Genomic DNA, 25,446 nt, shown 5'->3' on the forward strand with positions numbered 1-25,446 from the left:
TCGTGACCATCAGCGCAAGGCTCACTCGAGTGTAAGTCCTCCGCCCCCCGAGCACTTTCCGGCAGGCTGAACGAAGAGCACATTTCCCTCATTGATGTGCATGGCGAGAGTTTGCCACTGGTCTCGCTCGCCGTGAGCCTCTTGCTTGATCTCATGCTTCACGATTCAGAGCTGACATCCCCGCCACCCTCGTCCGCAGATTCCCAAGCGTAACTGGTTCCCGATCACCTTGCTGTACATTGCTTTCTTGTCATCATTCTCAGCAATTCGAAGCCAACGCCATCGTGTCGAAATAGCCAACGAATCCCGGGACGTCCACGCGTACGAGCTGCAGCACCGAGTCCTCGCTATCGACATTGACGCTGCGTATTTCGGTCATGCTGACCTCGCCACCCTGTGGCTCCTCACTGCACTCCCAACCGAGCTTGTCGCCTCGATCCTCTTGTCTGCCGTAGGTCCGAAGACGCTCGCGATCGCCTTGACAGCAATCGAGAGCGACTCCGCCTTGTTCGACTGGATTTAACAGCTCGTTCCGGTTACCGCCGACATGCGCCACTCGGCGCTCTACATCTGGCCCGGGATACCTCGCCCAACCGACGGCCCGCTTCCCCTTGTCGACACACCAGCTGCAGAAGCGTGCGGCTACAGCGTCGATCCCGACAAACCGGTGCTGTACGCGGGTATCGGAACCCGGCGCAGACTTCGAAACGGCGCGCGAGTCGCGGTTTGACAAGATTGGCAGGGTCGCGAAGACGGGCGGGAAGAAGGCGGGAGTGGGACGTCGAGCGTTCGGAGAACATCTGATCCTCTGCAAGTATCATCGAAAATGAGGTGCACACCAGATGATCGCTGAACGCTCGTCGACCCACTCCCGCTTTTTTCCCGCCCGTCTTTGCGACTCTGCCTATCTTGTCAAAAAGCGACTCGCGCGCCGATTCGAAGTTTGCGCCGTGCTCGGCGATGCCCGCGTACAGTACCGGTTTGCCGGGGTCGACGCTGTAGCCGCACGATTCTGCAGCTGGCGAGTCGTCAAGGGGAAGCGGGCCGTCTATCGGTCGAGGCATCCCGGGCCAGATGTAAAGCGCCGAGTGGCGCATGTCGGCAGTCGCGGGAGGGAGTCGTTGTATCTCGTCAAACAAGGTGGAGGCGCCGTTGCTTGCTGCGATGGCGATAGCGTGCGTCTCCGGACCTACGGCAGACAGTAGGATAGATGCGACAAGCTCGATCGGGAGCGCAGTAAGGAGCCACCGGGTGGCGAGGTCGGCATGACGGATGTAAGCAGCGTGAAGGTCGATCGCGAGGACTTGAAATTGAGGATCGTAAGCGAGGACGTCCCGGGATGTGTTGGCTGTTTCGATACGACGACATTGGCTGTGATTCACGCAAGATGAGAAAAAGCAATGCACTCACAGTGAGCGAGACCAGCGGCAAACTCGGACCGCGCTTTCAGGAATTCCTTGACGTCTGCAATAGCGACTGCGTCTCATGACCTTTTCGTCGACTGACAGAAGGCACGAACGATCGCAAAAAATTCCGGCGTGGACAAATGAAAGCAAGAAGGAGTTATGGGCAACTTCACCCTTGAGCGCTTTCATTTGTCCACGCCGGAATTTCTTGAGATCGTTCATGCCTTCTGTCAGCCAGAAAAGCTCATCAGCTCGGCTGTGTCATACGAATCAGAGAACGCCACTCACTCTTTTTCTCGTCTGCCCAAAGCGAAACGATGACGAAAACTCTGCAATGATCGTCATCTGGGGACAGGCTGGGCATACCGACGGTGGCGGCCAAATGTTTCCCGGTACGCGAGCAGGGCTTTCTAGGTCGCGTCTCGTTTCTCTTGCTAGGCAAAACTTCCTCACGACGGAACGTCAATTTGATCAGCGATATGATGAGGATCGGAAACCCGTAGAGAGCATGCGTAGCCGAGCCAAACTGAGCAACATTGACCTCGTCCTCCACTAAGCCAAGATTGAGGGTCGGTGATGAGCACATACGGGTCAGACGGTGCCGAGAGAGGAACAAGCACCGACAGAGACTGGGCATGTGGTCCTCATCATCCTCGACCTCCTCGCTTCCTTCAACTTCAGAACCTTCGAGATGCTTTCAAATATTCAAGCTCGTCAATTGTTTCAAACTCATCGTGCTCTTCGTTCTCCCGAATCAGCAGATCGATCTCATCCTCCTCCGAATAACTCGCTCAAAATCTCGTCACCTTCATTGACTGCCAGGCGCCACAAACGTCAGCTCGCTCGAGGCAGATTCGGATGCGACGAGACGAGCGTATGGGTCCCGACTTGCTCATTCGCAATCCCGAGCGTACGCCGTTTTTTGAGCTCGGTCTGCTTGCTCTCCTGACGAGCTGTCGTTGCTCATGGCAGAAATCGCGTCCGATCAGCGAGACCTGGGTACTGACACGTCCAAGCGCTCCAATGCTCTCCCCTCTGACCGCTCTCCGAGTCGACTCGCGGTACGGTGGCCCCTCCTCCTGTGTAGAGGAGGAGGAAGGGACAAGCAATCAACACATCAGAGTCTGCCTCGACAAAAGCAGGAGTAAGGGTAAGGAAGGCACTTTCGATCCGGGCTTGTTGACGCGTGGGCTCGTCTCTGCCGTCAGTTCGATCCAGGAGCTGCCGACTTTCTCGGCGCCTGAACAGCTGACGAGGCAGATGTAATGAATGTAGGGGTCGAGGACGAAAAGCAGAAAGAAGGCAGACGAGCTGAACGAGGGGATAGTCAAGGTGGAGGCGGTCGAGGAGGAAGAGAATGCCGATTTTGACGGGCTAGTCGAGCAAGATGAGGAGGAAGAAGTGGACGAACTAGGTACGCTAGATCAAGGAGATGAGTACATCAAGGTGGACAAGTTGTGAAAGGACCGTGCAGAGGTCTTGGCGAGCGAGGAGATCGAGATAGCTGAGGTTTGAGGAGGGTGAGGAAGCAGAGGAGGACGAGGACGAAACGCACGGGCCGTGTCAGTACTTGGTCCTCTCCATTTACCGTCTGAACCCAAACGTGCTCACTACCGACTCTTCACCTTTCACCTTGACGTAATGAAGGACGAGGTCGACGGCATTAGTTTGGCTTGGCTACGCACGTCACCTGACTCTGTTTCCATTGGCTGCACTGACACCTTTCGCTCTTTGTCGACAGAAAACGCTGTCGCGCAGGAAAAGCGAGACGCTTAGTGGAGACAGATTTGCCTCAAGCGTCTAGAGACGGCAGCTGAGAACGGTAAGCCCTTGCTAGCACGGTCTCGACCGACCTCGTCGCTGAATTCTTGCGCTCTACCTCTCTCAGATGGCAAGCTCGGTGAGTCTCTCGTCCTTCTATCATTTGGTTGGTACACTACTGTAAATCTCTGTCTGTCGTGATAGCCGCTGAAAAGCAAGCGGATCGAGACAAGCTTTGTCGTCCGCAGGAAGGCGCGGTCAACCGTGATTTGTTTCACCCGAGACTTCTTCCAGCGCAAGACTGACTCTGCCTGAAAACAGTCGCCATCGCGCAAGTCAAAGAGTTTCTTTTGGCCCGAGCTGAATTTCGCCGCTGCCCTCTCGGAACGTAAGCATCCTGTCTATCTTCATATCCGAATGATCGAGAACTGATGTCACTGCATCATCGTAGCCGATCTCCGTCGCGACCGCCTCGCCCAAGAACTTGAGGGGGAGGTTCTCGCGATCGATCGCCACAAAAGCTACTTCGGCCAAGCCGACCTCGCTACCTTGTGGCTTTTGACCGCGCTTCCCCTCAATCTGGTTGACGCCGTCCTCCTGTCGGCCCTCGACCCGGTCACCGTCGAAGTCGCCCGTCTCGCAAGGTCGGATCATCCCGATCTTTGGGATACTATCCAGCAACTCGAGCTGGCAACGCCCGAGATGCACAATTCGGCTCTCTACGTTTGGCCCGGCACGGCCCGAGCGGTCGACGATCTCGTCGACGTCGACAAACCCGGGTAGCGCGTGCTGTATGCCGGCATCGCAGAGAGCACCGGTATCTTCGAGATCGTACGCCAGTCGGAATTTCAGAAGATCGGTCGAGTCTCGGGTGCAAAGACTCCGAGGAGCATCAAGAAAATGAACTTGGGCCATTCTGTTGTAACTCCTCGCCGTCGAGACTCGGCTGAGCTTCTTGAAATCCCGACTGGCGCACGGTCTCGAAAACACCCGCGCTCTCGGCGATGCCGGCATAGAGACCGCGCTGGCCGACTTTGTCGACGTTGATTGCTCGGGTCCTGCCGGGCCAGACGTGGAGAACCGAATTGTGCATGTCGATGGTCGCCAGCTCGAGTCGCTGAACCGTATCCCAGAGATCGGGATAATTCGACCTCGCGAGATGGGCGGGTTCGACGGTCACCGGGTAGAGGGCCGACAGGAGGATGCTGGCAATCAGGTCAAGCGGAAGCGCAGTCAAGAGCCATAGGTAGCGAGGTCGGCGTGGCCGGAGTAGCTCTTGTAGCTGTCGATCGCGAGGCCCTCCTACGTAAGTTCGTCGGCGAGGTGATCGCAGAGGAGATCCAGTGACGACAACTCTCGACCAGTCCGAGATGATAACAGATGGGATACTTACGTTCCGAGACAGCAGCTGCGAATTCGGCTCGAGCCAACAGAACTCTTTGACTTGCGCGATGGCGGTTGTTAATCCGGCAGAGGCATTCTTGCGCATAGAAGAAGTCTCCGGTGGAGCAACTCACGCTTGACCGAGGCTTTCTGCGAACGACGAAGCTTGCGTCGATCCGCTTGACTTTGAGCGGCTATCGCGACAGAGAGCGAGTCAGCGTACCAACCAAATGATAAAAAGACGAGTCACTCACCAGCTTGCCAGCTGAGAGAAATAGAGCGCAAGGATCCGAGACCGTGCTCCAAAGCGCTGGCTTACCGTTCTCAGCCGCCATCTCTTGACGCTTGGGGTAAGACAGACTCCGCGAAGCGTCTCGCTTTTCCTGCGCGACAGCGCTTCCTGTCGACACAGAGCGGAAGTTAGCAGGGGGAAAAGTCACCATGGAGGGAAGACGGTGCAACGACTCTTGTAATTTGCGAGTAATGCAGCAGAAGGTACGTCTTCGAACCGGATCCCCGTTTGTGAGCCTGGCGACTACGGAGAAGTGCCCGATGGGCCGGAAGAATACGAACTACTTACTCACAATTTCTTTGTTCCCGATCGCCTGTGGAATGCTGATGAATGATGGAGGGGACGCAGAGGAGTCGCGAGATGGGAGATGAAACGAGAGAGAGAGACGAGAGAGAGAGACGAGGGAGAGGGAGAGATGTGAAGTGCGGGGACGATGAGGCAGACGACAGGCGGTTCGTGCAGAGCGTCCGCCTCGCGGGGACCGAAAAAGAAGGAAAATAAATATTGAGTCATCGATCGTCTGACGCGTGATGCGCAGCGGCGAGCTTATCGATGTCATCTAGACTCCTGTCCCCTCATCGCGCGTCGCCCTTACTCGCCTCTACTGACTGACCTGACGGCTCGCGAATCAGCGATCGTAGCCACCATCTCTAAGCCTCCACCGCCCCCCGCCTCCTCATCAAGGTGCAAGTTACTGACCAGCAGTTCGCGCCTCTCGCTCGAAGCTATCGCCCTGAAAACGACTGCGATATCATTGTTCAGGGTCTGGACTGAGGCTGCTTGACTCCGCTGTACCTGGTCGATCTGATTTGCCCCTCGGTGTCGACCGCTTGCTCGGACTTCGGCGTCGCTTTCCTCAGCTTCAACAGTACTGCTCCGAGCCTGGAGACGCAAACCACCTTGCTCTTTGGCGAATACTGTACGGTTGCTACTCTCGCACTGTCTCAAGCTGTGGCCTGCTGCTCTCCGTTTGTTCGCTCATGGTATCTTCTGCTCTTGCGTGCTCTCGCTTGCTTGCATCGCCACATTTTTTGTTGGTGCTCTTTCGCTCATGAAGTCAATCTTGTGCTACTCGCCGACTCTGGAACACAGTGAACAGAGACACTCGCGCTACTGCTGATCGTCACTTGCTGCCTCGTGCCTCGCTCCTGTATCCCAATTTCCATTCGCCTGATCGCGCTTGCCCTCCTCCTCCGCCCTGCTATCTCTCTTCTCTCAGGCCTCGACTTACACTTTCGGTCGTCTTCTTTTCCTACCCTTCTGTTTCAAGCGGTTCTGATTCAAACGCTTCTCGTCTTCTTTGGGCTCCTTCGTCCCCTTCTCATCCTCGCTCTTCCAAGCTTCTTCGAATTAGTCGACCCTACGGACGAGCGCACGGGAACAGACGCTCTCGCGAAAGTTGCATTCTGATACGGACCTTGCATTTGTACCGGATCACGAGTCTCTTCACCGATGTCTAGTGGTTCTCACACACATCGTTTTCAGTTCGGACTGCATTCTCAAAGGTATGCGGGAAGGTGAAATTTCATAGTACATAGCGATACAACAGTTATGAGCAAGAGTGAGTCCCGCGGGTAGGGCCGGGCAAGAAGGCGGGGTTGAGTAGACGAGTGTTTGGCGAGTATTCGGTGCGATCTCTCCTTCGATGGTACTTGCAGAAGATCAGATCTGATTGCCTGATGACACAGAACCCTCGTCACCGTCGAGCCATCTCCAAACGCAAGAACGGAACTCGACGGATCAAGGATTACCGGAACTACCGCCTTCGCTTCGGTCTTATCGACTCGTCACCTGCCCCTCTCAATGCCACGGAAACCGCCGGTGCCAAATACGTCGCCGGATTCGACGGTCTCGCTCCATCCCCCGACCTCGACAACATCCCTGAAACCGACAGGCCTCGGATCGGCGGCTTCTTCGACGGATACCCCCCTGCCTTTCTCCAACTCGCCGAGAACTGGTTTCTCGTGACCGCCGGTCTCTGTCGTGGCTCGGTCGACTTCGACAAGGCGGCAGCCGAGGTCGGACTCGAGTTTGGCGATCTCGTCTTCATCCCCGCCAACGTTCAAATCGGCGTGGAGGCGTACGGTTCGTTTGGAGATCCAGAGTTTGGCGCTCTGACTTTCCCGCCCGCCAGCGTCCAGATCGAATGTCTCTGGCGGCCTGCGCGGCTGGATCTCCAAACGATCCGTACGCCTCGACGCCAATCTGGACGTTGCGACGGTTGAACGTGAGATCACTGAACTTGAGTCCGACCTCGGCTGCCGCCTCGTCGAAATCGGCCGGACCGCGACAGAGACTGATGGTAATGAGGAACTAGTTCTCGGTAAAGTGGAGGAAGGCTGATGGGTACGCGTCGAAGAAGCCGCTGATCCGAGGCCCGTCGGTGTTCGGGAGGTCGTCCAGGTCCGGAACCTCGGCGCAACCGTCGAAGCTGGCGATGTAGTTGACTCGGGTGGTTTTCGCGGCGTCGAGGGCGGCGGGGGACGAGTCGATCAGACCGAAGCGAAGGCGGTAGTTGCGGAACTCCTTGATCCGTCGAATTCCGTTCTTTTGCTTCGAGATGGCTCGACGGTAGCGAGGGTTCTCTGTCGTCAGCTGCATGCGGGACATGTCGGCATGCGAGGAATGTGGGTGGCTCTAAGAGATTGACATACCAAAGACCACGATCCCGGTGGCATCGCGACAGGGAGCTGTGTTGACGGTGCTAGAGGCAGATTCAGCTGCGAAGCATGTCAGATAAGAGAGCAGAAGACTTGCTCGCGGTGGGGGCGCGTGCGGCTTGCCCGCTGCGGAGGCGGACGGAGTGACATTGCTTGGAGAGACCACGGGGCCTGATCGAGTCAGAGAGGGAGAGAGTCAGCAGTCTGTTGCAGTCGTGCTCGAGCGGAGTATGGGGAATACTGACGGACGAGGCTTGAACGACAGTTTGCTTTGACCCTGTTCGGGTCGCTCCAGCAAGCTGTATCTGCACACTCTCGGCAAGTACGCAGGAGGAGGAGGAGAGGCAGTAGTCTGTTCGAGTAGGACAAAGGCAAAGTGACAAAGGGGGGAGGGGGGTTTGCGCGGTTGGGGTTGGGAGTGCGAGCGGTCGCGTGCGCGAACATGCGAGAGCGATCGTTTCGAGATGCCAGAAGATTGAAGCGCTTGGGCAGGATGTGGGAAGGGGAGGCGTACGAAAGTTGCTCGAGAGGAAAGAAAGAAAGAAGGGAGACTGGAGGACGAAGAAGGACAGAGAAGGGTGAACAAGGGTGAAGAAGGATTTGGTGTTCCCCAACGGTCGGCACTGGAATGTGAAACACTGTGAGCGCGTCACCGAGAAAGGGCGCAAGGCGTGTGCGCCTCCGCCGATCCTCCGTGAATGCGACTGCTGCGCCTGTCTGTCTCGTGGTCGTCAGACCCTTTCCGGTGTCAACGCGCGTCAGCTACGTCTACGCCATTCGAGTCGAGTCGGGGTTTCCTCGCGCACTACCGATAATTTCAGTCTGCCTCGCTCGGCGATCGACAGACGTGAACGAAAACTCGCATACGAGAGCGTCAATACTCGCCACTTCGGGCTCCCTGTACAACATGCATTTTGTACACTCGTCACAGTCTTGTCCGGCTACCAACTCACGATACTGTTAGCATTCTCAGAACCCGGCTGACACGAGTGAGCGGTACTTACGTCTGGTAAAGTGTTGGCAAAAATGCTGATAACCGACCAGCAGGGATGTCTGACCGACAGCTCCAGCAGAACGCTTGGCCGTATCGACAGATGACCTTTTTGCAACCCGATTCCTTGACTGAACTCGCTCCACAGCGGCGACATATCCGCCTCACTGCTTCGCTCGCTGCGTTCTCGATGGCGAGCCTCAGCGATTCGAGGGGAGATTCGCTCGCCTTCGTAGCAGAGGTGCAGGTATCAAGGGAAGGAGTTTGAGCGCTTGAGCGCCGGCAGACGCTCGGTGTTGGAACATTCCGCAGAACCTCATGCTCGGCAATCGTCGAGGTCCGCCAACCTGGATTTACGACGGTTGTAGTTCTCTTTCGTGTCCTTCTCCTCACCTACCAGCGATTTCATGTACCACGCGTCGTATCGCGCATCTTGTGAGGCCGTCGTGATTCCGATCAGAGCCACTCCCTGCTGTTGGACATCGCAGGTCATCCTATTGGCGATTGTATCACTCGGGATTGGTAGGCGAGACAATTGTAGGTGGCGATTGCATGGACGTCCAGGTCGCCAAACTGAAAAAGTCGGATCATTGCGACTTTCAGGCGAGAGAGGATGCAGTACACCATGAGATGAGACATCAGGAGCTCGAGACGCCGGGGCTGTACGGGACGAATGAGCGATCAAAGAAGCGAGGATCAGAATCCCGTCTGCTCGAAGCTGCCAGCCCAGCACACCGGGAGAAGCAAGCATTCAGAGCGCCAGAGCCAGAGAGGTAGCGAAATCGTGGATATGACCGCGCTCAAGGTCAAAGCGTTCGAGGGCAGGCGTTGATTGCGAGCGAGCTTTGCCTTGACGGGGAGTACCGCTGATCCGGGAAAGACGCAGAAGGAGAGGATTTGATCGAGCGAAAGCCGGGCTGTTCCTCTCGATGCGTCAGGGTGAGGATCTTCTGCGACCAACACAATGTGCTAGTGTTGTGCTGGATAGAAGAGTATAGCTCGAGACTCGCAATGCTCGAGCCGTTGTTCCGCGGGTTCGATGAGCCAATGTGCCCATAACATCCGAGTGTTTGACCGTATATCTCGCGGAGTCGTGCAGCAAGGTCGAGCTACTCGCTGTGTTTCCCAATTGTCGATCGGTTGTGCCGAGCGTGCGACCAGAGGAGAAGCGACAAGCGAGTGCGTGAAGAGCAGCGAGACCTTAGATGATCAAATCAAATTTCCTCTCTCGCCGGCTGAGGGGCTATTAGTATGTAGTCGCAGCTTGTGCCGCACTTCGTGCATCTTGTGATTCTCTCGTCAATCACTCGCTTAGGCCGTGTACATTGAATGTCACATGATGTCGTCAACTCGAAAGGAAAGCACGGGTGGACCAGCTTCGCTCAGCAGGAGGGGAGTCTCTTTCGACTCTCCGACGGATGCTGGACAGTTGCTGACAATACTGACAGTGTAGGCTCCACTGGCTGACCATGTCTTGCGCCTGCGAGCACTCGATAGGGCAAAAAGTCAAAAAGTTATACAGAGTCTTACTGGATTCTCTGGCACACGTGACGACTGTGGGGTTCGAACCCACGCAGCGTTAGCTACTGCGATGATCTATTGACCTGAACACAGCCCCATAACCACTCGGGCAAGTCGCCGTAATGAAAAACGGAAAGCAGAGAAGAAGATCCGATCAGAAAAAAAAAAGAGGGGATCGGGTCGAGATCCGAGCGCACAAGTGCTTGTACTGTCAAGTATAGCACGCCTCATAGTACCAGCAAGTCGACAGAAGAGTAGAGAGTCCGGAGAGCCGAACAATGATCCCGTCTCGAGAGGTCGAGGTCAATGCTTCTGTCTCTAGGTCTCATGCGAGACGCGGGTCCATTCTCGCAGTCCTTCCTAGACAATGTCTGCCTCAATCAAACCTCGATACTAGAAACTGAAGAGAAAGAATCTGCGCGGGATCCGAGCGTCAATCTGCATGCCGAGTCAGGCGATCGTATCCGCAAATTTTCAGTCCAGAGGAAAGTAGCACGCAAGGCAGAGAGAGGTCGAGGTTGAACTCCGCAACCGCCGGATTCACCGGATCCTACGATAGCCCAAAGGTGGTCTCAGTCATCGAGGCTGGTCACCTCTCGCCGCACCGGACAGTTGCCTCACGCGTATCGAATTGCATTCGTAGAGCTCTCGCTCTTGCACCGGCGAGATCAGACTCTGCATGTCACGGGACGTACGCAAAGCTCTCTCGCGGCTTGCCAAGCATACCCCTACGCACAAGCGGGTATAGACTTTGGTGATAATACAGACAAGACAAGACAGGAAAGGCTACGGCGACAGAGTTGGATGCGCAGGCATGTGGTTGACAAAGGTAGTCGTGTATCCAACTCCGCCTGCCGAATCCGACTCCCTTGCTTCATGATGTCTCGTCACCACTACAGCTACACCGACTACGATTGCAGCAACGAGCGCAACGACGAAACAAATCGTCAACAGCCGCAACCTTTGCGGATTCGCAACATGTTGCTCTTCTCGAGGACGGTCAGGCTTGCGCTCGCCTCGCATATCAACGGTATGAGCCTGAATAATTCGAATCAGTACAGGGGTCGACTCGAGCAGGCAACTGGGACTTACATTCGTCGGGGAAGGTGGCGCTTCGAGGGTCGTCAAGAATGTAGCGTCGCCAGCCCGCTCACGTGCACGTCCCAATTGAGCGACAGCAAGTTGTTCCTAATTTTCATGGCAATCTTGTTGTCAGACGCTATACGGGAAAAAGAAAGGATCGAGGCGACATACTGGCAGATCAATCGAGTGTGCGGAACTTCGTCGACCGATTTTCGAGCTCGGAGCTCGGGCACTCGCGATTGTAGCACCCAACACCGATCCACTGCCCTTTCCAACAATTTCGTCGATCCTAACAAGCGCCGCGTCCAGCGCTGTGGCACACTGGAAAGTACGCCTTTGAAGGTCGCGAGTTTCTTGCGCTGGAACGAGAAAAGACCCTGGTGCGGGTTTGAGCAGAGGTAGGAGCGAGGTGAGAGACCGCATGGCCGGTACGATCGATTCGACGAGCGAGCCTATCGTCTGCATACGCCGAGAAGTGGCAACTCGAGCTTCTTCCGTCGGTTCCGGCTCACGCTGTAATTGTTCAACGTCGTTCAAAGCCGTTTCGAGGTTCGAAATGTCTTGCGATACTCGTAGCAGCTGTTGCCGAGTCGAAAACGTCAGTCGCAATACGAGTGCACCGACATGGATCCCGCAACGTACCTCGTCCGAGTATCCAATCACGTCGAGCGGCGCAGGTAGTCGCGGTCTCGGTTGGACCGGGATCGGTACCTCTTTTGTAGCTTCAGGTACTATCGCATAGTCTGGAGGACGCTGGTCGTCGTACGGCACAAGAGGGTCGTCGAAACTCGAGCGGTGCATGTCGACGACAAAGGCCGACATGATACTTTGAATGCAAGAAGCGAGAACTCTGCCGACTCTTTGTAGAAAGCACGCGATGACTACGGCCAGAGGCGGTGTAGCACCGACGAGGGATCGAGCGCCAACGAGGGATCGAGCGTCCTGCATTGACCCGACCTTCTAAATGACCCCATGCGTTCGCATTGTTCTCGGAAGAAATGGGACCAGGAGGTTTACTTCCAGGAGATTCACGCGAACAATGCAATCGCATACCAAACAATGTCCGAAAACGACAGCTTGGAAAAGACGTCACGGCGGCGTTCTGACCACCTTCTCGGACGCTTGATTCCAAGTCGATCTGTACCAGCTGACGATCCACGAAAGACTTGACTACCGGTCGACAAGCAGATATCGGCCTAGGTCCAGAGAGCGAACCCGCCGTCTCGCTCGCGCCCCATTCAGTTCCTCGGACAATTTCTGCGCCACCTCTTCCTCTGTTGCGATTCCTTGTCCGTCTGGATTCTGCACTGCTTCAACAGTCCTGGTCGAACGCGATGGCTTGTAGGCAATCACAATCAGGCAGCCGGCAATGAGCAGGATGAGCAAAAAGATCAACTGGCATTTGCCCGATCTCTTTTGATACCTGCAACAACCAAGTAACGACATGAGAAGTTCCCCGAAAAACCTGAGAGGGATCAAGAGCGACCTACCGGGTAGCCTGTTGCAACTCTGTCACGGCGCCTTTCACTTCTCGACCCATTTGCTCAACGTTCCAGTCTATTCGGTCGAGTAGCGTTCCTTGATCAATGACGAGACTGTTGAGGTCTTTAAACAGGTCTGCGAGCTCGGTGATCGACTGTGCGATAGTCGAGATTTCGTTCGAGCGCTGCGCGACTTCAGACTGGTCGAGTGACGGAGAAAACAGTTGTGCTTGTGCGAGCGAGGGTGTCGTAGGTGAAGTCGGCGACAGGACCGAACGAGACTGATCACACACGAGAGCAAGCGCGTGCGTGAGCAGGAAGCGATCAGATCAAACAAATCCAGACGATGCTCACGTTGCGTTCGTCCTCTGCGAGCGATACCAAAGGGTCGCTGTATCCGCCGTAACTGGTCCCGGTAGATCTGCTTTCATTTCCTTCGAGTACTGGTGGTACAAGGGTTCACAGTCAGGGTACGTTGCGATCGGGGCAGGACTGGGCAAACGTACAGCGCAGGTATTGTGACTGCTTCTGGCGAAAGGTCGTGCTGAGGGTCTGCACTTTGGTTGCGAGCGCAGTTTGCACATTCGCCGCCATGAGGAGGTCTAACCGGCGCGACTCTGCTGACGCGCGGGCCTGCTGCGATGCCGGATTCGACAATTCTTGTAGCAGCCGTTGCGACTGCTCCGCTATCCGTCGAATGAGATTCTGACATGATCGCAGATCCTGTTGATGGAATCCGCTGGTCAGCTTCAAATAGCGGGAGAGAGAGAGAGAGAGAGAGACAGAGAGAGATTCTCGCAAGACGGACGGTCGTGATTGCAGTGGCGGTCGCCTGAATCTCGCGTTCTTCCGCTGTGCGATCTTTGAACCCGGGCAAGAGGTGTTTCGAGTGGAGCTTGTCGAGCTGAACAACTGTCAACGCGAGCTAAAAGAATCAGGGAAACGAGTTGAATGATCGAACAAGGTGGTCAACTCGCTCTTGGGCTTGATCCGCTCGACGAGGCGATCGACCTGGTCTGCAAGGTCGACCCAGGGTGGCGGGAGGGCGTCGTTCGCGCTGCGCTTGCCCTTCCACCCCGATGCTGATGACGACGAGACGGTGGACCAAGTCGACCCTCTCCGGCTCCAGTCGCTATCGTCTCCGTCTGGCATAAGCCTTGCATTCTCGGCTGCATCGTCATCGGGAGCGTAGGCGAGGTACGGCGTCGAGGTGGACGAAGCAGAGTAACTCGTTGGCCGGATCGCCGAGTCCCGGTACGACAGGAACAGGTTGGTGCGAGATCGAGTCGCCATCCTTGCGATCGTGCAAATGACTCGGCGCGCGAGCGAGGTGGATCGCAAGGGTGATCACTGATGAGGCGAGTGTATGTGGGGTAAACAGCTCTTTGGCGATCGTCCGCCGTCCGTTCGCCTTGTACCTCTACCGCGATCCGCACCTAGTGCACCCGCCACAAGCAGACCGTCACTCGGCTAGCTCTTGCTTGTACGCCATGGCCTATCCGACTCCACCCTCTTCGACCGGTTCTGTCGCCACTCCAGCGCCGGCCATCTCGTTCGATCACTACGTCCACTATGCCGGCAAGGCCGCTGAACTAGCACGCGAAGCAATCTTGCAACTCCCGACCCTTCAGGCCAAGGTCGCACAACTCGAAGCCGAACTCGATCTCGCAAGTGGCGGTACCTCGTCTCCTGTCGCAACCTGTTTCGCTGACTCGAGCCTCATGCCCCCCCCCTGCAGTGGAAGTCCAATCATCAACAAGTCGCGCTCAAGGCAAAAGATGCACAGAGACAGCTCAACGTGAGTTCCCCGGAAATCGCACCCTTTGTTCTCCTCCTCGATTCTGACCGAATGCTTCTCCAGTCGGGCGAAACCGTCGTAGCATGTTTCCTTGACGGAGACGGCTGCATCTTTGATCGCTCGCTCATCAGAAAGGGCAGGGATGGCGGACGAGAAGCTGCTCTCGCCCTGAGATCCCACATTACCGACTATGCAGAGCAACAAGGTTTGCACGGCGACTTGACCGTGGTCATCACGCTCTTCCTGTCCAAGTCTGGACTTGCCAAGGCGCTACAGGCGAGTTTGAATCCTCCTCTCGACGTGGTTCCGTTGGCCAGATCTGATCCGGTTGCCTTACCCCCCGTCCTCAGAGCCATGGCCTAGCGGATGAGCAAGTGTTTAACGCTTTCCTGCAAGGGCTCAATGCTGCGCATCCCCTCATCCAGGTTGTGAGTAGTTTCCTGTCGTTCCTCCGCAAAATGCATTCTAATCGTTGCATTTTCCATTTGCTAGACGGACGTGGGGCCGCAAAAGGTGAGTATCAAGGGCACATCGACTCAAGCTGCCGAGCTGATCACAAATCTTCTCAGGAAGCGGCCGACGCCAAACTCCGAGAGAATATTCGACTCTACTCGAAACTCCCATCCTGCAAGCTAGTACTCGCGGGCTGCTCTCACGACGGAGGTGCGTTGATCTCTGCAGTTCAATTAGATCTTGATGGTCGTAAGCTGCTTACGACTCTGCGACTCTTGCAGGTTATGCGCACGTATTCAACACAGTCCAGACTGAATCTCCACGAGTGTCGTTCAAAAAGCTCCGACTCTTGCATTCGTATACCGCGCAAGACACCGCTTTCGAGCTCAAGCGGCTGAACCTCGAGTCTGTCAGGTTCGACGACCTGTTCGAGAAGCGCAAACTTGGCAACTATTCGAGCTTGCCGACTTCGCCTTACTCGCATGGTCCTGCTAGCCATCAGCCCGCTATTCAGAGGCGTACAACCCCCGTGACAACCCTGACGGTCGGCGCCACTCCGAGAAAACGGTCCGGTTACAACAGCAGTGGCAACGCTTCGAATCCTGAATCGTCATCGACGAAACCTCCAGCACTCAAGCTCAAGGCCATTGATACTACCAAGGCAAGCCGCAAGCTGTCTACTCTGCATGCGGTCTCGATCCTGACTCTTTTGCTTCGTGTAAACAGCCCTTGAACAAGCAAGACGAGCCCCTATGCAACACGCACTACCTCGCGCCGCCTTGCAACTCGACCATCACGGGCGAACCATGTCGCTACTCGCACTCTTATCTGCTGACTACCGCTCAACTCGCCCAACTGCGCACGGATGCCAAAAAATCTCCGTGTATCGTGCGTTTCAGCTTTTTCCAAGCTGTTTGACAATCAAATGATCGCTCATCGCAGAACCTTGGTCGGCAGTACGCACTCAAGGGCTTGAAATGTAGGGACGGTGACGCTTGTTTCTCTGGACACGTCTGTCCACGTGGCGAAAAATGCAAGTATGGCAAGTCGTGTCGATTTGTCGCTCCAGGTCAGTCCTCGAGTCTTGCGCAGCTCCTCTCTTGCTGGATATTCATCGACCTCGTGTCTGCTCTCGAATCAGGAATGCATCCTACAGTCACCAAAGCTCGAGCCGATCGACCTACAGCCGTGACGAGCAGCGAGGACGACATGGCACCCCTCGTACCTGCGTCGATACGATCCACCAAGGCGGCACCCAATTCGACTCTACCCATGTCCAAATCTCAACTCAAGAAGAAAGCTAGAGGGGAAGCTCGGTTTGCCAAATATGTGATCGAGCTCGGCAGCATCAAGGTGGACAACTCGCCATCGAAAGCGACTGTGAAGGACATTGCTCGCACACAGGGCAGTGAGAGTGAGAGCGAGTCGGAAGAGGAGGAGGAAGATGAAAGTAGCGGATTCGAGACTGCGAGCAGTGTCGATTGATTCGTGGTGGCTTCGCTGCAACGTACGCAACATTCTCCATCACTCAGGTTTTGGGTGGCTCGAAGCTGCTTGGGGGTTCGTCTACTATCGTCGTAAGATGCAGGTCGAAACAAATCGACTCGACGCTTTTCGATTCTCGCGTCTCCGCCCTCAGAGATGACGCCCATCTGGCTGCACAGCGAGAGGGATCCGGTCAAGCAGCCGGATCAGATCCTGTCTCCTCACAAGTTCCGTTCGCCCGGGCACACCAGTCCGACCCTTCTTTTATGCAACCTGGATCGCCGACCAGTCTTTCCTCACGAGTAGCGACGCTGCGATACTGTTCCCTCGACGATGCCTGGCGTCGAGTCTTCCCGCATGCCTTCCCAAGGTTGCACAAGGGTCTTTTCTTTTTTTCTTTTCTGTTTTCCTTTGCGTCTCTGATGCTTCAGCTCGGGATACGACCTCCCATTGTTACATTGACAAAGACAGCGATCTTTCCGCGTGCACTGCGTCGAGGGAACCGCACAAAGTGGGATCCAATCGTAAGGTAGACATTGTATTCCGGTTGAGAAGGTCCAAAATTGACCAAGCTCGAGGGCTCGACACGGAACAGCAAAGGGAACGCATCTCGACTGCTCCAGTCCCGCCGAACAATGCCGAGGGGCGAATAGGCAGCTGGTGTTTCTAAAAAGGGGTCCACAGAAAGAGTCGTAGTCAAATGAGGAGCCGCTCAACCAGAGGGTCCTCCTTGACCGGTTACGAGGACACGGTTTTTTTCTACGGCATGGCAATACGCACTAGCGGGCACTCTCTCCTTCCTCCATATCGCTCGATCACCTAGTACAACTCTCCACAGCGCTAGCGCAATCCTCGGCCCGCTCGAATCGAGAAAAAGGTCACTATCTCCTTGTACTCGTCTTCGACAACAAGCAACCCCGCCTCCCCTCTTCTCTTATACTCTTTTTTTTTAACGTCGTCAAGCCATGTCTGCCGAAGGTTTTGATCCCGTCGTCGGAGCTGAAGAGGATGACCCTTGTGGACCGACTTCGGTTGGCAAGCTGGGCCTGCGAATTGGGTCGCTGTTCATCATTCTCGTGCGTCGCCGTCTGGCTCGTATTCAACCCAGACATGGCGTTCCTGACTTGTCTATCAATAGGCGACCTCGCTGTTTGCGACCATGTTCCCGGTCATTACCAAGCGTGTGAGTGTGCTGCGCCGCGCGGTCCCCGGAGCCGTGTTCGAGTTTGCCAAGTGAGGCTTCAATCCGCCCCTCTCATCAGCGATCGACAATCCTCATCCTTGTCGGGTCTGTGCAGGTTCTTCGGTTCGGGTGTCATTCTCGCGACAGGGTACGTTCTCGCTTCTCCTCTCTCTTACTGTCAAGCGCAACCTGAGCTCACTCTGGCAATCACGACTCTCCAGTTTCATCCACCTGCTCGAACCTGCCACCGATGCCCTTGGCTCGACTCGTGACAACGGTGGATGTCTCGACAATGCATGGGGAGACTACCCTTATGCCGTGAGTCTCCCCATAACCCAGTTCACGCGCCGTCTTTCGCTTGCTCACGAGATTGCTCGTCAATCGATAGTTTGGTATCTCGCTCACCTCGCTCTACTTTGTCTTCGTAATTCAAATCATCGCATTCCGTCTCGGATCTGCACGTCTCGCCAAGCTCGGAATGGGAGAACGTCGTAAGTGACCAAAGCTCAGGACTAACCGAGTCCACACGAGCTGATTGAGGCGTTCGACCTCATCCGACAGACATCCACGTCGCGGGACACGGAGGTCACATTGACGCCCAAGACGCACGCGCAGGAAACAGTTCTGACACGACCCCTGTCGACTCGAGGGACAAGGAGAAGGCGCTGCTGAGCGACTCGTCGAGTTCGCTTGACAATGCCTTTGTCGACGCAAGCGAGCAGAACCCGATGATTGCCCAAATCATGGGTGTCGCGACTCTCGAGTTTGGTGTAAGTCTCTCAAGTCACGGCCGTGCTCGTCGACCGCAGAGATACTGACCCGCAGTTTGTCTTCTCTCGCTAGGTTTGCTTCCACGTATGTTGATACCGAGTCTCTTGCGAGCTCTCCGAGCGTTCGGCTCATATCGTGTCTTATTCGCGTTACAGTCTGTCATCATCGGTCTTACTCTTGCCGTCACCGAAGACTCGGAATTCAACGTCCTCTTCATCGTGCTCATCTTCCACCGTACGTACATAGCTCGTCATCCTTCAAGGAGGGATTGCGATCGTTGACCCGGACTTGTGCTTCATAGAAATGTTCGAGGGTCTCGGTCTCGGTTCTCGTCTCGCCTTCCTCCAGTTGCCCGACGGATACGGCTGGATTCCTTTCGTCGGAGCACTCGCCTACTCGATCATGACGCCTATCGGAATCGCCATCGGACTCGGAGTTAGGGAAGGACTCGTACGTTCTGGTCGTCCCGCTTTTTATTCCAACTCGCCCAAACTGACGGACTGTTCGTTACAGAGCATGGAAGCTGCGGGTGCATCGATCGCTTCCGGTGTTCTCGACGCCATCTCGTCTGGTACGTCCTGCCTTGCGCTTGGTTCGCATTACCTCCACACGGCTCACCTGCTTTGCTCGTCGGTTCACAGGTGTCCTCATCTACACGGCGACTGTCGAGCTCATCGCACACGAGTTCATCTTCAACAAGTGAGTCGACGCTGCCTTGCAAGACCTTTTTTTTGTCCCTCGTGCTGACAAGCTTTTGTGTTCACAGAGCGTACCACTCGTGCTCGTGGGGACGACTGTTCTTCGCCCTCATCTGTTTCGCTCTCGGTGCCGGTATCATGGCTCTCCTCGGTAAATGGGCATAAGGAGAAATCTTCCAAATTACCGGCAAAACCCCTCGTTCAGAAGGCCCTCTTTTTATCTTTATTCTCTAATTCAACCGCTCGCGATCGATTTTCGTCATGTGCGTGTGATTTAGGTTTCTTCCCGGGTTTCTTTTTACAGTACATATATAGAACAGGCTTGACATTATAGACAGGATTCCCTCCGATTCCCTCATGACCGTTTCCCCCTTACCGTTTCGAGTCATCTCGTCTTCCAAGGTTGAACCATACGACCGCGCTGAATCATGCAGCGCATCGATGGACAAAAGAAGAGGCATAAATTGCTTTGGGTTTACTGGAAACTCGATGCGATCGATCCTTTGTAGGATTCTCGGTCTTTGAGAGGAAAGCGTTCCGTACTTCTGTCTGATCGTCTCTTTCCAAACGAAATCAAGCCGAAAATGCGCATGACTGTAATCCTCTCGAAGAGTTCATGAGCAATCAAACAAGGAACGGGGGTTCTTTTCCACGAGAGAGACAAGGAACTTACGAGCCAACACGACGAGACCGAGAACGATTGTGACTCCTGCACCGATCCCTCCTGCCGAAGCGTTCGAGAGTGTAGGTTCGAGAGATTTGTACTTGTCGGCGAGGTTGGCATAATCTTGTGCGAGCGCCCAGGTCATGCATGCCGGAACCGAACCATTGTTTCCGCACAATCCGCACCAAATCGAATTGTTGGCAATGGTCGAGGACTGTTCCGAACGCTGTCAGTATTCGCATATCATTCTGTATCAGGAAGAGTGCAAGCCCGCTTCACCTGAATGTTGGCAGTAAAAGTCGACAAATCCATATCGACTGAACTCGTGCCAAACAACGGGTAATACGTGACATCGTTCGCGTTCGACGAGCCATTCTTGAAGCCAAACCTGACGTCGTGCCCACTCGGACCGGACCCTTGCGGTCGCAACTCGAACACGGCGACAGAGGCGTAATCGACCATTGCTCGAGGGTACGGAAACACGGGATCACTCGACGCGGCGAGGTTCGTCATATTGAAGATCGACAAGAAAGGCTTGTAGCTCATGTGGTAGTGCGCAATCTTGACATCGTTGTCCTTGGCAGTGAAAGCCGAGAGTGAGTTTGTGATTCTTGGAAAGATTGCGCGTCCCGCGACTATGCTCAATGTCGAACAGCAGTCAGGCGTGTAATTAGTGGAAAAGGACAGTATGGGGGAAACGAGCGTACGATTGCCGAGTCCGTCCAGCTTCGAGTCGGTGAACAAACTGTACTGAAGCCAACTGGCGAGATCAGCAGCCTGAGCGAGCGTGCCATTCGGCAACTTGGCGAGTTCGGCAGCAAACGTCGCGTTGTGAATGTTTTGCACGTTCATCTGCAGGCTCATCACCAGCGTCAGAGATCTGTCAATACACGAAGATCTAGATCGTACGCGTACATAGTCAAACATGTTGAATGCGTTTTTGAGCGAAACCGTGCGATTCCCAAGAATGTTGCTGTTCTGCAGCTCGGTGAAATACGGTGCGACCTCCTGTTGCTTGTTCTTGAATGCTGCGGATGAATAAAACTATGGAGATAAGAGTGGTTGACGCCCTTTAGGTCAGTTGGGGCAAAGAAGAAACCTGCGTCAAGTGCACGACGAACCTCGTTGGTGCGGTTGGTCCAGGCATTGCAGTTGGTCCAGGGCTCAAAGTCGACATCGTCGCTAGGCAACACAGTGTCGACTTGGACATACTGATAGCCTTGTAATGGGCTCGTGACAGTCTCGCCATTCGCGAGCGTTTGGTTGCTAACCCTGCAGGATCGAGGAGAAGAATCAGGCATGTGGGTCTCGCAAGACTGATTTTAGCGATACTCACGAGAGGTTCGGAGGATAAAAGCCTGTGCGAGAAATTCAAGGATGAGCTGTGTACAGGGCAATGAAGCGGTAGCTTTTCGAAAGAAAGGGGGGCCATTACCTTGCCAGAACGAGACTGCCGAATCCCAAATGGTAGATCCTTCTCCACCTGCATCTGCAGTCGAGTTGATCTGGGCCGGCACGAGCGTCGTCGAGCTGAGACCGGCAATTGCTCGAGTCGATCCGTTGCCGTCGGCATAGATGTCGCGCACCATCGCGCCAAGGCGGAAACATTGGTTCTCTCCGAGCGGAGTGATCTGAGTGTCGGACGCCGTGTACTGGTCTGGGTTCTGACTGTTTCATGGCGATACCGAGAAGCGAGCGAAATGATCAACAGGCGCGATAAGATCCAGCTGTCAGCTCGCTGGATCGATTGTGTCAGAACAGAAGTCGCGAAACGGGAACGTACTAGAATCCTGTGTACTCGAAGAAAGCCAACAAAGTAGTTTGGATAGGGCCAAGTGAGCAAGTGGGGAGAACCGGGAAAAGGTTGAGCGACTGTTGCACACGCTATGGAGGCAGGCGAAACAGCTTGCCTGATCTATCACCATGTCGTGCAATCACTACGACTCCGATGGGTGCGTTCGAGTTCATTGCGAGGCGGTATCTCGAGGACAGGTAGTGCTCGACGAGTTGATCTGGATCGGTATACGCGTGTGGCAGTCCCAAGCTTCGGTTGTCCAAAGTTTGGCTGACAGGACGTCGTAGTCTTAGGTAAAGCAGAGTGAGGGAAACGGAGAGAGAGAACTTGACAATTCGCTGTGCCGGTTCAATCCGCTCCGGGAACGGGAAACTTTGATAAGGCGCAACAGGGGCTAGGCGCTTGTCTCGCTCGCTACTCTTCGGTCTGAGTCCAAGCAAGCGTACAGAGGTGCAAAAAGCACCTGGTTGTCGTCTCGAAAGAGGGAGATTCCTTGCATCGGTGCTTGATACTACTGCCGCGCAGGAGCCTCGTCTTCCCCTTCGCTCTCTTCCTGACTACTCTCACCCTCTTCGTCTTCTTCGCTTTCTTCTTCTTCTTCTTCTTCCTCCTCCTCCTCTTCTTCAGTGCTTGCGTCCTCCTCGTCTGATTCCTCCTCCTCCTCGCTGCTGACTTCGTCCCTGTAAAAGTCTTCGAGATTGACTTCTTTCTTCTTCCGACTCCCGTTACCTGCCATTCCTCGATACACGTCGTCACTGTGACTCGTCGTTGTTGTCGGCACGAGTACAACTTTGTCCCTTCGATTGCTTCGGCCAGTCTCGACGCTGCTAAACTGGTGTGAAGAGATCGATCGAACCGAATCGCTCCCAAACCCTTGCATCGGTCCAGTTGGGGTCGATCCTGGTGAAGGCGACGTCGGAGTTCGAATCGAAGCAGGTGGAACGGTCGTCGAGTACGGAGGTACGGTGGACCACACGGAAGAGGCTCCTCCCGAAGAGAACGGTCGTTTCGTCGGCAACAGGAGCGAGAACGTGCCGAGTTGATGTTCACCGTGCACGGAACCAACTGGTGTCCACGCGCAGTTTCCGAGTATGTGAGCCTTCGCGAACCGTCGCATCACGATAGGAGGACAAAACTGACCTGGTAAGGAATCGAACGTTTTGCCAGCAAACAAGACACGTCTGACTTGCTCGGCTCGTAGCGTCCGCTTGTCCTCATCCTGTGCCTCCCCTTCAAGAGTCGAAGTAGCATATTCTTCGACGCTGACACCTCGCCGAAAGTCTTCCTCGTCGAGTGTCATCTTGGCTTGTCCATGCCCTTTGCCAATCCCGGCGCTGTCGATCAACCCAGACAGGAACCGCGCTCGATCCCTCACTTCGTACGTCAGGTCGTACCGTGCGAGAGTCGTCAAATACGTGAACAAGAGTGACAAGGGTCCGAGGTGTGGCGTCAAGGGCGACAGGTGAGCGGTGATCAACACTTTGGCAGACAGAGTCAGCAGTTGGAGTTTCGCCGCAAGTGACTGAGATTGTGCGTCAACTTCAGCACGTGAGTTTCAACAGGATGGACAACAAAGGCCTGGCGTACCTCTGACGTGAATCCTTTCGCTCCGATTCTCACGACATCGGCCGCGCAGCCTTCTCGAAGCATTTTCTCGTCGTCGACCTCGACGCATTGACCGACGAGCCAGTACACAGTAGCCTTCGCGGTCGGATCTTGGATCGCGCCCGCATGCAAGAGCGTAATCAATCGAGTGATGATCGCAGTGAGGGATGTTGCAGATGGCAGCGATTCCGAGAGCAGGAGCGTTTTGAGTACGAGAATCGAAGAAGCGATGGTCGGTTCTATCCCGATCGACAGCGTCTGCTGGTCAGCAGGGTGCAAGGCTCACAAACGGGGTCAGATAGGAGGTGCCGCACCATGGGTGCTCTGAACGAGCTGCATGAGCGTTTTGAGGCACTCGCTTGTGACTGCAGGAACTCGCTTGGCACAAGTACCGATCGCCATGACTGCATCGGACGAGAATGCATCGTCGACATCCTTGACATAAGTCTGTCGTGCAACTTGACATTTCAGCTCGAGCGACAAGAAGGACCCCGTCTGGACCGACTCACAAGTAGCTCTTTGAGCACGACTCGGATATTCGACTCGTTCGCGAGGGCAATGATGATCTTGAGCCTCGTTCGTCGACTCGCAGACGGATCCGAGAATTTGACAAAAAAGCTCGATAGGTGATCGGCAAACAGATCCTGCTCGAACAATCGCACAGAGTCAGCCAAAAACCGCGATCATCACGGCGAAGTCGACTCACGGGTCGTTCTTCGACGATCAGAGCGCATTCTTCGAGTGCTGCCGAAGCGACTTCTGGAGAAGAATGAAGCAGGCGCAAGAGGGGTTTGACAACTCGCGACAGCCGTTCTCGGGGCGCAAGATAATAGTGGAGCTTGACTGCGGCAGACACGACCTGAAATAAGCGTGTAAGCATGTCAGCAAAAGAAACCGAAACACGGGTGCTCGGAATGCCGGTCGTACCGCTGGATTCAGATGGTTCAGCAGCGGGGTCGCAGACTTGACGACCAACTCTGCGTCTGGATCAAGTTTGCCGGTTGTTGCCGGGTCGAGGAAGAATGTCCTGCCGTACCGGACAAACATTCTCAGAAGGACGGTTTGCCCCCACTCCTCCGTGTCCATGAGCATGTTGGCAAATTTTCTGTAGTTGCCATGCACGAGGTCCCAATTCAGAGGACACAGCTCCTCCCATGTTGTTAGGGTCGCTCCAATGGTGAGGGGGGACGCCGAGTCGAGCAAGACCTTGAGGGTCGGGAGCAGCGATTCGACATTGTCGCGCGTCGGATCGGCGACGTACAACGCCCTGAGCGCGTCGGCACTCGCTCTGCGCACGTACCAGCTCGTATCGCGGCACCCTTTCTGGACTGCCATACCGACGAGTTCCCGGATGTCGTCGAGCTGCATTCTCGAGAGAGTTGAGATCGCGCCAGCTCGGACGATCGGGTTCGGATCCGAGAGATCCTTCTGGTAAGCGTTGATCGAGAGGAGGGCGAGTTCCGGCGCGTGTGCGGCGCAGTGAATGATATAGAGGGAAATGAGGGAGCGAGACTGGAGCGGGGTCGTCGGGGAGAGCAACGAGGTGACGAGTGGGAAGAAGGACGTGACGGGGAGATTCTTGGTCATCATCTGCGAAGCAAGAAGGGCCAATCGTGTTAAAAGATAGAATCATAAGCTTTGTATTGACGGATCGAGCGTACGGCGATCACACGCTTTAGTCCTTCCACTCGCTCGCTTTCGCGTTTCGAGGCGAGCATGCGCTTCGTCTCTTCGATGCCGGCAGCGGTCAGCACGGCGCCATTTTCGAGATAACGTCCAGCACCACCTCCACTGCCCGAAGCGAAAGAGTCCTGGTCAAAGCTCGGTTGTCAGTTCAGTTCGCGAGGATTTCTCGCACAGCTAGGTTGACTGACGACGAGTCCAAGGTCGCGAGAGTGTTCTGCGTAGGTCGAAGAGAGCGCGAGAACGGGACAGATCAGCGTTACTGCTCCGGGACGCGCTCGCTGCATAGTCCGTTCCGAACATCCGAACGCGCCATGTTGAAGCTATTCGTATGATCAGACTGACCTGAGAGGTTCTCACTCAACCTCGCGCCGAGCCGTTCGACATTGGTGCGCAGCTGCTGTGCGATCTTGTCCGCCATCTTGTCGAGCTGTACCCTTGGAAGCGCTTGCGGAGTCAAGCCAAATGCCTCGTCCAGCGCTGCTGCGGCTTCTAGAGTGAGGACCTGACGTCGAGTGCGGCGAGCAAGGCGAGGTGGAGAGTGGGGAGACTTCGATCGTTCAGCTGCCGAATCGGGCGTCGCAGAGCACAGTCGCTGCAATTGCCAGGGTATAGGGACTGCTCGGGTATGAACACGTCGATATGTATCAGTCAATGACGCGTCGAGAGGAATGGCTCAATGTAATACGCGAGTTCCTTTTTGATCATCAATATTGACATCGTCAAGACTCAT

The 25,446-nt window shown here is 55.2% G+C and overlaps 11 protein-coding genes across 11 annotated transcripts; 4 read left to right on the forward strand and 7 right to left on the reverse strand.

Moving 5' to 3' along the window:
- Window positions 1–259: 259 nt before the first annotated feature.
- JCM15063_006078 (uncharacterized protein) lies at window positions 260–1,992 on the reverse strand (the record flags this gene model as incomplete). The annotated part of the gene is made up of 5 exons (XM_076680546.1): window positions 260–808; window positions 870–1,348; window positions 1,411–1,464; window positions 1,580–1,633; window positions 1,695–1,992. The coding sequence occupies 5 exons, from the start codon at window positions 1,990–1,992 to the stop codon at window positions 260–262; spliced, it is 1,434 nt and encodes a 477-aa protein (XP_076532286.1).
- A 1,302-nt stretch (window positions 1,993–3,294) lies between these two features.
- Window positions 3,295–3,950, forward strand: JCM15063_006079 (uncharacterized protein; the record flags this gene model as incomplete). The annotated part of the gene is made up of 3 exons (XM_076680547.1): window positions 3,295–3,306; window positions 3,489–3,555; window positions 3,619–3,950. The coding sequence occupies 3 exons, from the start codon at window positions 3,295–3,297 to the stop codon at window positions 3,948–3,950; spliced, it is 411 nt and encodes a 136-aa protein (XP_076532287.1).
- A 109-nt stretch (window positions 3,951–4,059) lies between these two features.
- On the reverse strand, window positions 4,060–4,656 carry JCM15063_006080 (uncharacterized protein; the record flags this gene model as incomplete). The annotated part of the gene is made up of 1 exon (XM_076680548.1): window positions 4,060–4,656. One exon carries the CDS (start codon window positions 4,654–4,656, stop codon window positions 4,060–4,062), a length of 597 nt encoding a protein of 198 aa, XP_076532288.1.
- A 1,865-nt stretch (window positions 4,657–6,521) lies between these two features.
- On the forward strand, window positions 6,522–7,067 carry JCM15063_006081 (uncharacterized protein; the record flags this gene model as incomplete). Its single annotated transcript, XM_076680549.1, has 1 exon — window positions 6,522–7,067. One exon carries the CDS (start codon window positions 6,522–6,524, stop codon window positions 7,065–7,067), a length of 546 nt encoding a protein of 181 aa, XP_076532289.1.
- Window positions 7,068–7,155: 88 nt separating this feature from the next.
- On the reverse strand, window positions 7,156–7,520 carry JCM15063_006082 (uncharacterized protein; the record flags this gene model as incomplete). Its single annotated transcript, XM_076680550.1, has 2 exons — window positions 7,156–7,437; window positions 7,497–7,520. 2 exons carry the CDS (start codon window positions 7,518–7,520, stop codon window positions 7,156–7,158), a joined length of 306 nt encoding a protein of 101 aa, XP_076532290.1.
- A 3,280-nt stretch (window positions 7,521–10,800) lies between these two features.
- JCM15063_006083 (uncharacterized protein) lies at window positions 10,801–11,919 on the reverse strand (the record flags this gene model as incomplete). Its single annotated transcript, XM_076680551.1, has 4 exons — window positions 10,801–11,052; window positions 11,107–11,202; window positions 11,269–11,676; window positions 11,740–11,919. 4 exons carry the CDS (start codon window positions 11,917–11,919, stop codon window positions 10,801–10,803), a joined length of 936 nt encoding a protein of 311 aa, XP_076532291.1.
- A 348-nt stretch (window positions 11,920–12,267) lies between these two features.
- TLG2 (t-SNARE syntaxin TLG2) lies at window positions 12,268–13,871 on the reverse strand (the record flags this gene model as incomplete). The annotated part of the gene is made up of 6 exons (XM_076680552.1): window positions 12,268–12,520; window positions 12,588–12,859; window positions 12,933–13,021; window positions 13,085–13,301; window positions 13,387–13,490; window positions 13,556–13,871. 6 exons carry the CDS (start codon window positions 13,869–13,871, stop codon window positions 12,268–12,270), a joined length of 1,251 nt encoding a protein of 416 aa, XP_076532292.1.
- Window positions 13,872–14,068: 197 nt separating this feature from the next.
- On the forward strand, window positions 14,069–16,314 carry JCM15063_006085 (uncharacterized protein; the record flags this gene model as incomplete). Its single annotated transcript, XM_076680553.1, has 10 exons — window positions 14,069–14,245; window positions 14,317–14,376; window positions 14,440–14,652; window positions 14,727–14,804; window positions 14,869–14,889; window positions 14,946–15,039; window positions 15,111–15,490; window positions 15,556–15,717; window positions 15,787–15,898; window positions 15,971–16,314. 10 exons carry the CDS (start codon window positions 14,069–14,071, stop codon window positions 16,312–16,314), a joined length of 1,641 nt encoding a protein of 546 aa, XP_076532293.1.
- A 965-nt stretch (window positions 16,315–17,279) lies between these two features.
- On the forward strand, window positions 17,280–19,131 carry JCM15063_006086 (uncharacterized protein; the record flags this gene model as incomplete). The annotated part of the gene is made up of 12 exons (XM_076680554.1): window positions 17,280–17,390; window positions 17,453–17,547; window positions 17,613–17,645; window positions 17,719–17,815; window positions 17,886–17,988; window positions 18,059–18,267; window positions 18,341–18,352; window positions 18,424–18,502; window positions 18,570–18,718; window positions 18,782–18,839; window positions 18,910–18,967; window positions 19,035–19,131. 12 exons carry the CDS (start codon window positions 17,280–17,282, stop codon window positions 19,129–19,131), a joined length of 1,101 nt encoding a protein of 366 aa, XP_076532294.1.
- A 310-nt stretch (window positions 19,132–19,441) lies between these two features.
- On the reverse strand, window positions 19,442–21,598 carry JCM15063_006087 (uncharacterized protein; the record flags this gene model as incomplete). Its single annotated transcript, XM_076680555.1, has 10 exons — window positions 19,442–19,560; window positions 19,640–19,844; window positions 19,910–20,265; window positions 20,338–20,482; window positions 20,546–20,674; window positions 20,752–20,902; window positions 20,967–20,988; window positions 21,066–21,298; window positions 21,414–21,420; window positions 21,553–21,598. The coding sequence occupies 10 exons, from the start codon at window positions 21,596–21,598 to the stop codon at window positions 19,442–19,444; spliced, it is 1,413 nt and encodes a 470-aa protein (XP_076532295.1).
- A 338-nt stretch (window positions 21,599–21,936) lies between these two features.
- Window positions 21,937–25,134, reverse strand: JCM15063_006088 (uncharacterized protein; the record flags this gene model as incomplete). Its single annotated transcript, XM_076680556.1, has 10 exons — window positions 21,937–22,490; window positions 22,566–22,947; window positions 23,013–23,269; window positions 23,345–23,477; window positions 23,540–23,674; window positions 23,737–23,889; window positions 23,958–24,620; window positions 24,692–24,841; window positions 24,905–24,930; window positions 25,059–25,134. 10 exons carry the CDS (start codon window positions 25,132–25,134, stop codon window positions 21,937–21,939), a joined length of 2,529 nt encoding a protein of 842 aa, XP_076532296.1.
- Between the last annotated feature and the right edge of the window lie 312 nt (window positions 25,135–25,446).

This window comes from Sporobolomyces koalae (assembly GCF_050403365.1).
Source record: "Sporobolomyces koalae JCM15063 DNA, S_koalae_JCM15063T_v1_ctg40, whole genome shotgun sequence".
Classification (NCBI taxonomy): Eukaryota; Fungi; Basidiomycota; class Microbotryomycetes; order Sporidiobolales; family Sporidiobolaceae; genus Sporobolomyces; species Sporobolomyces koalae.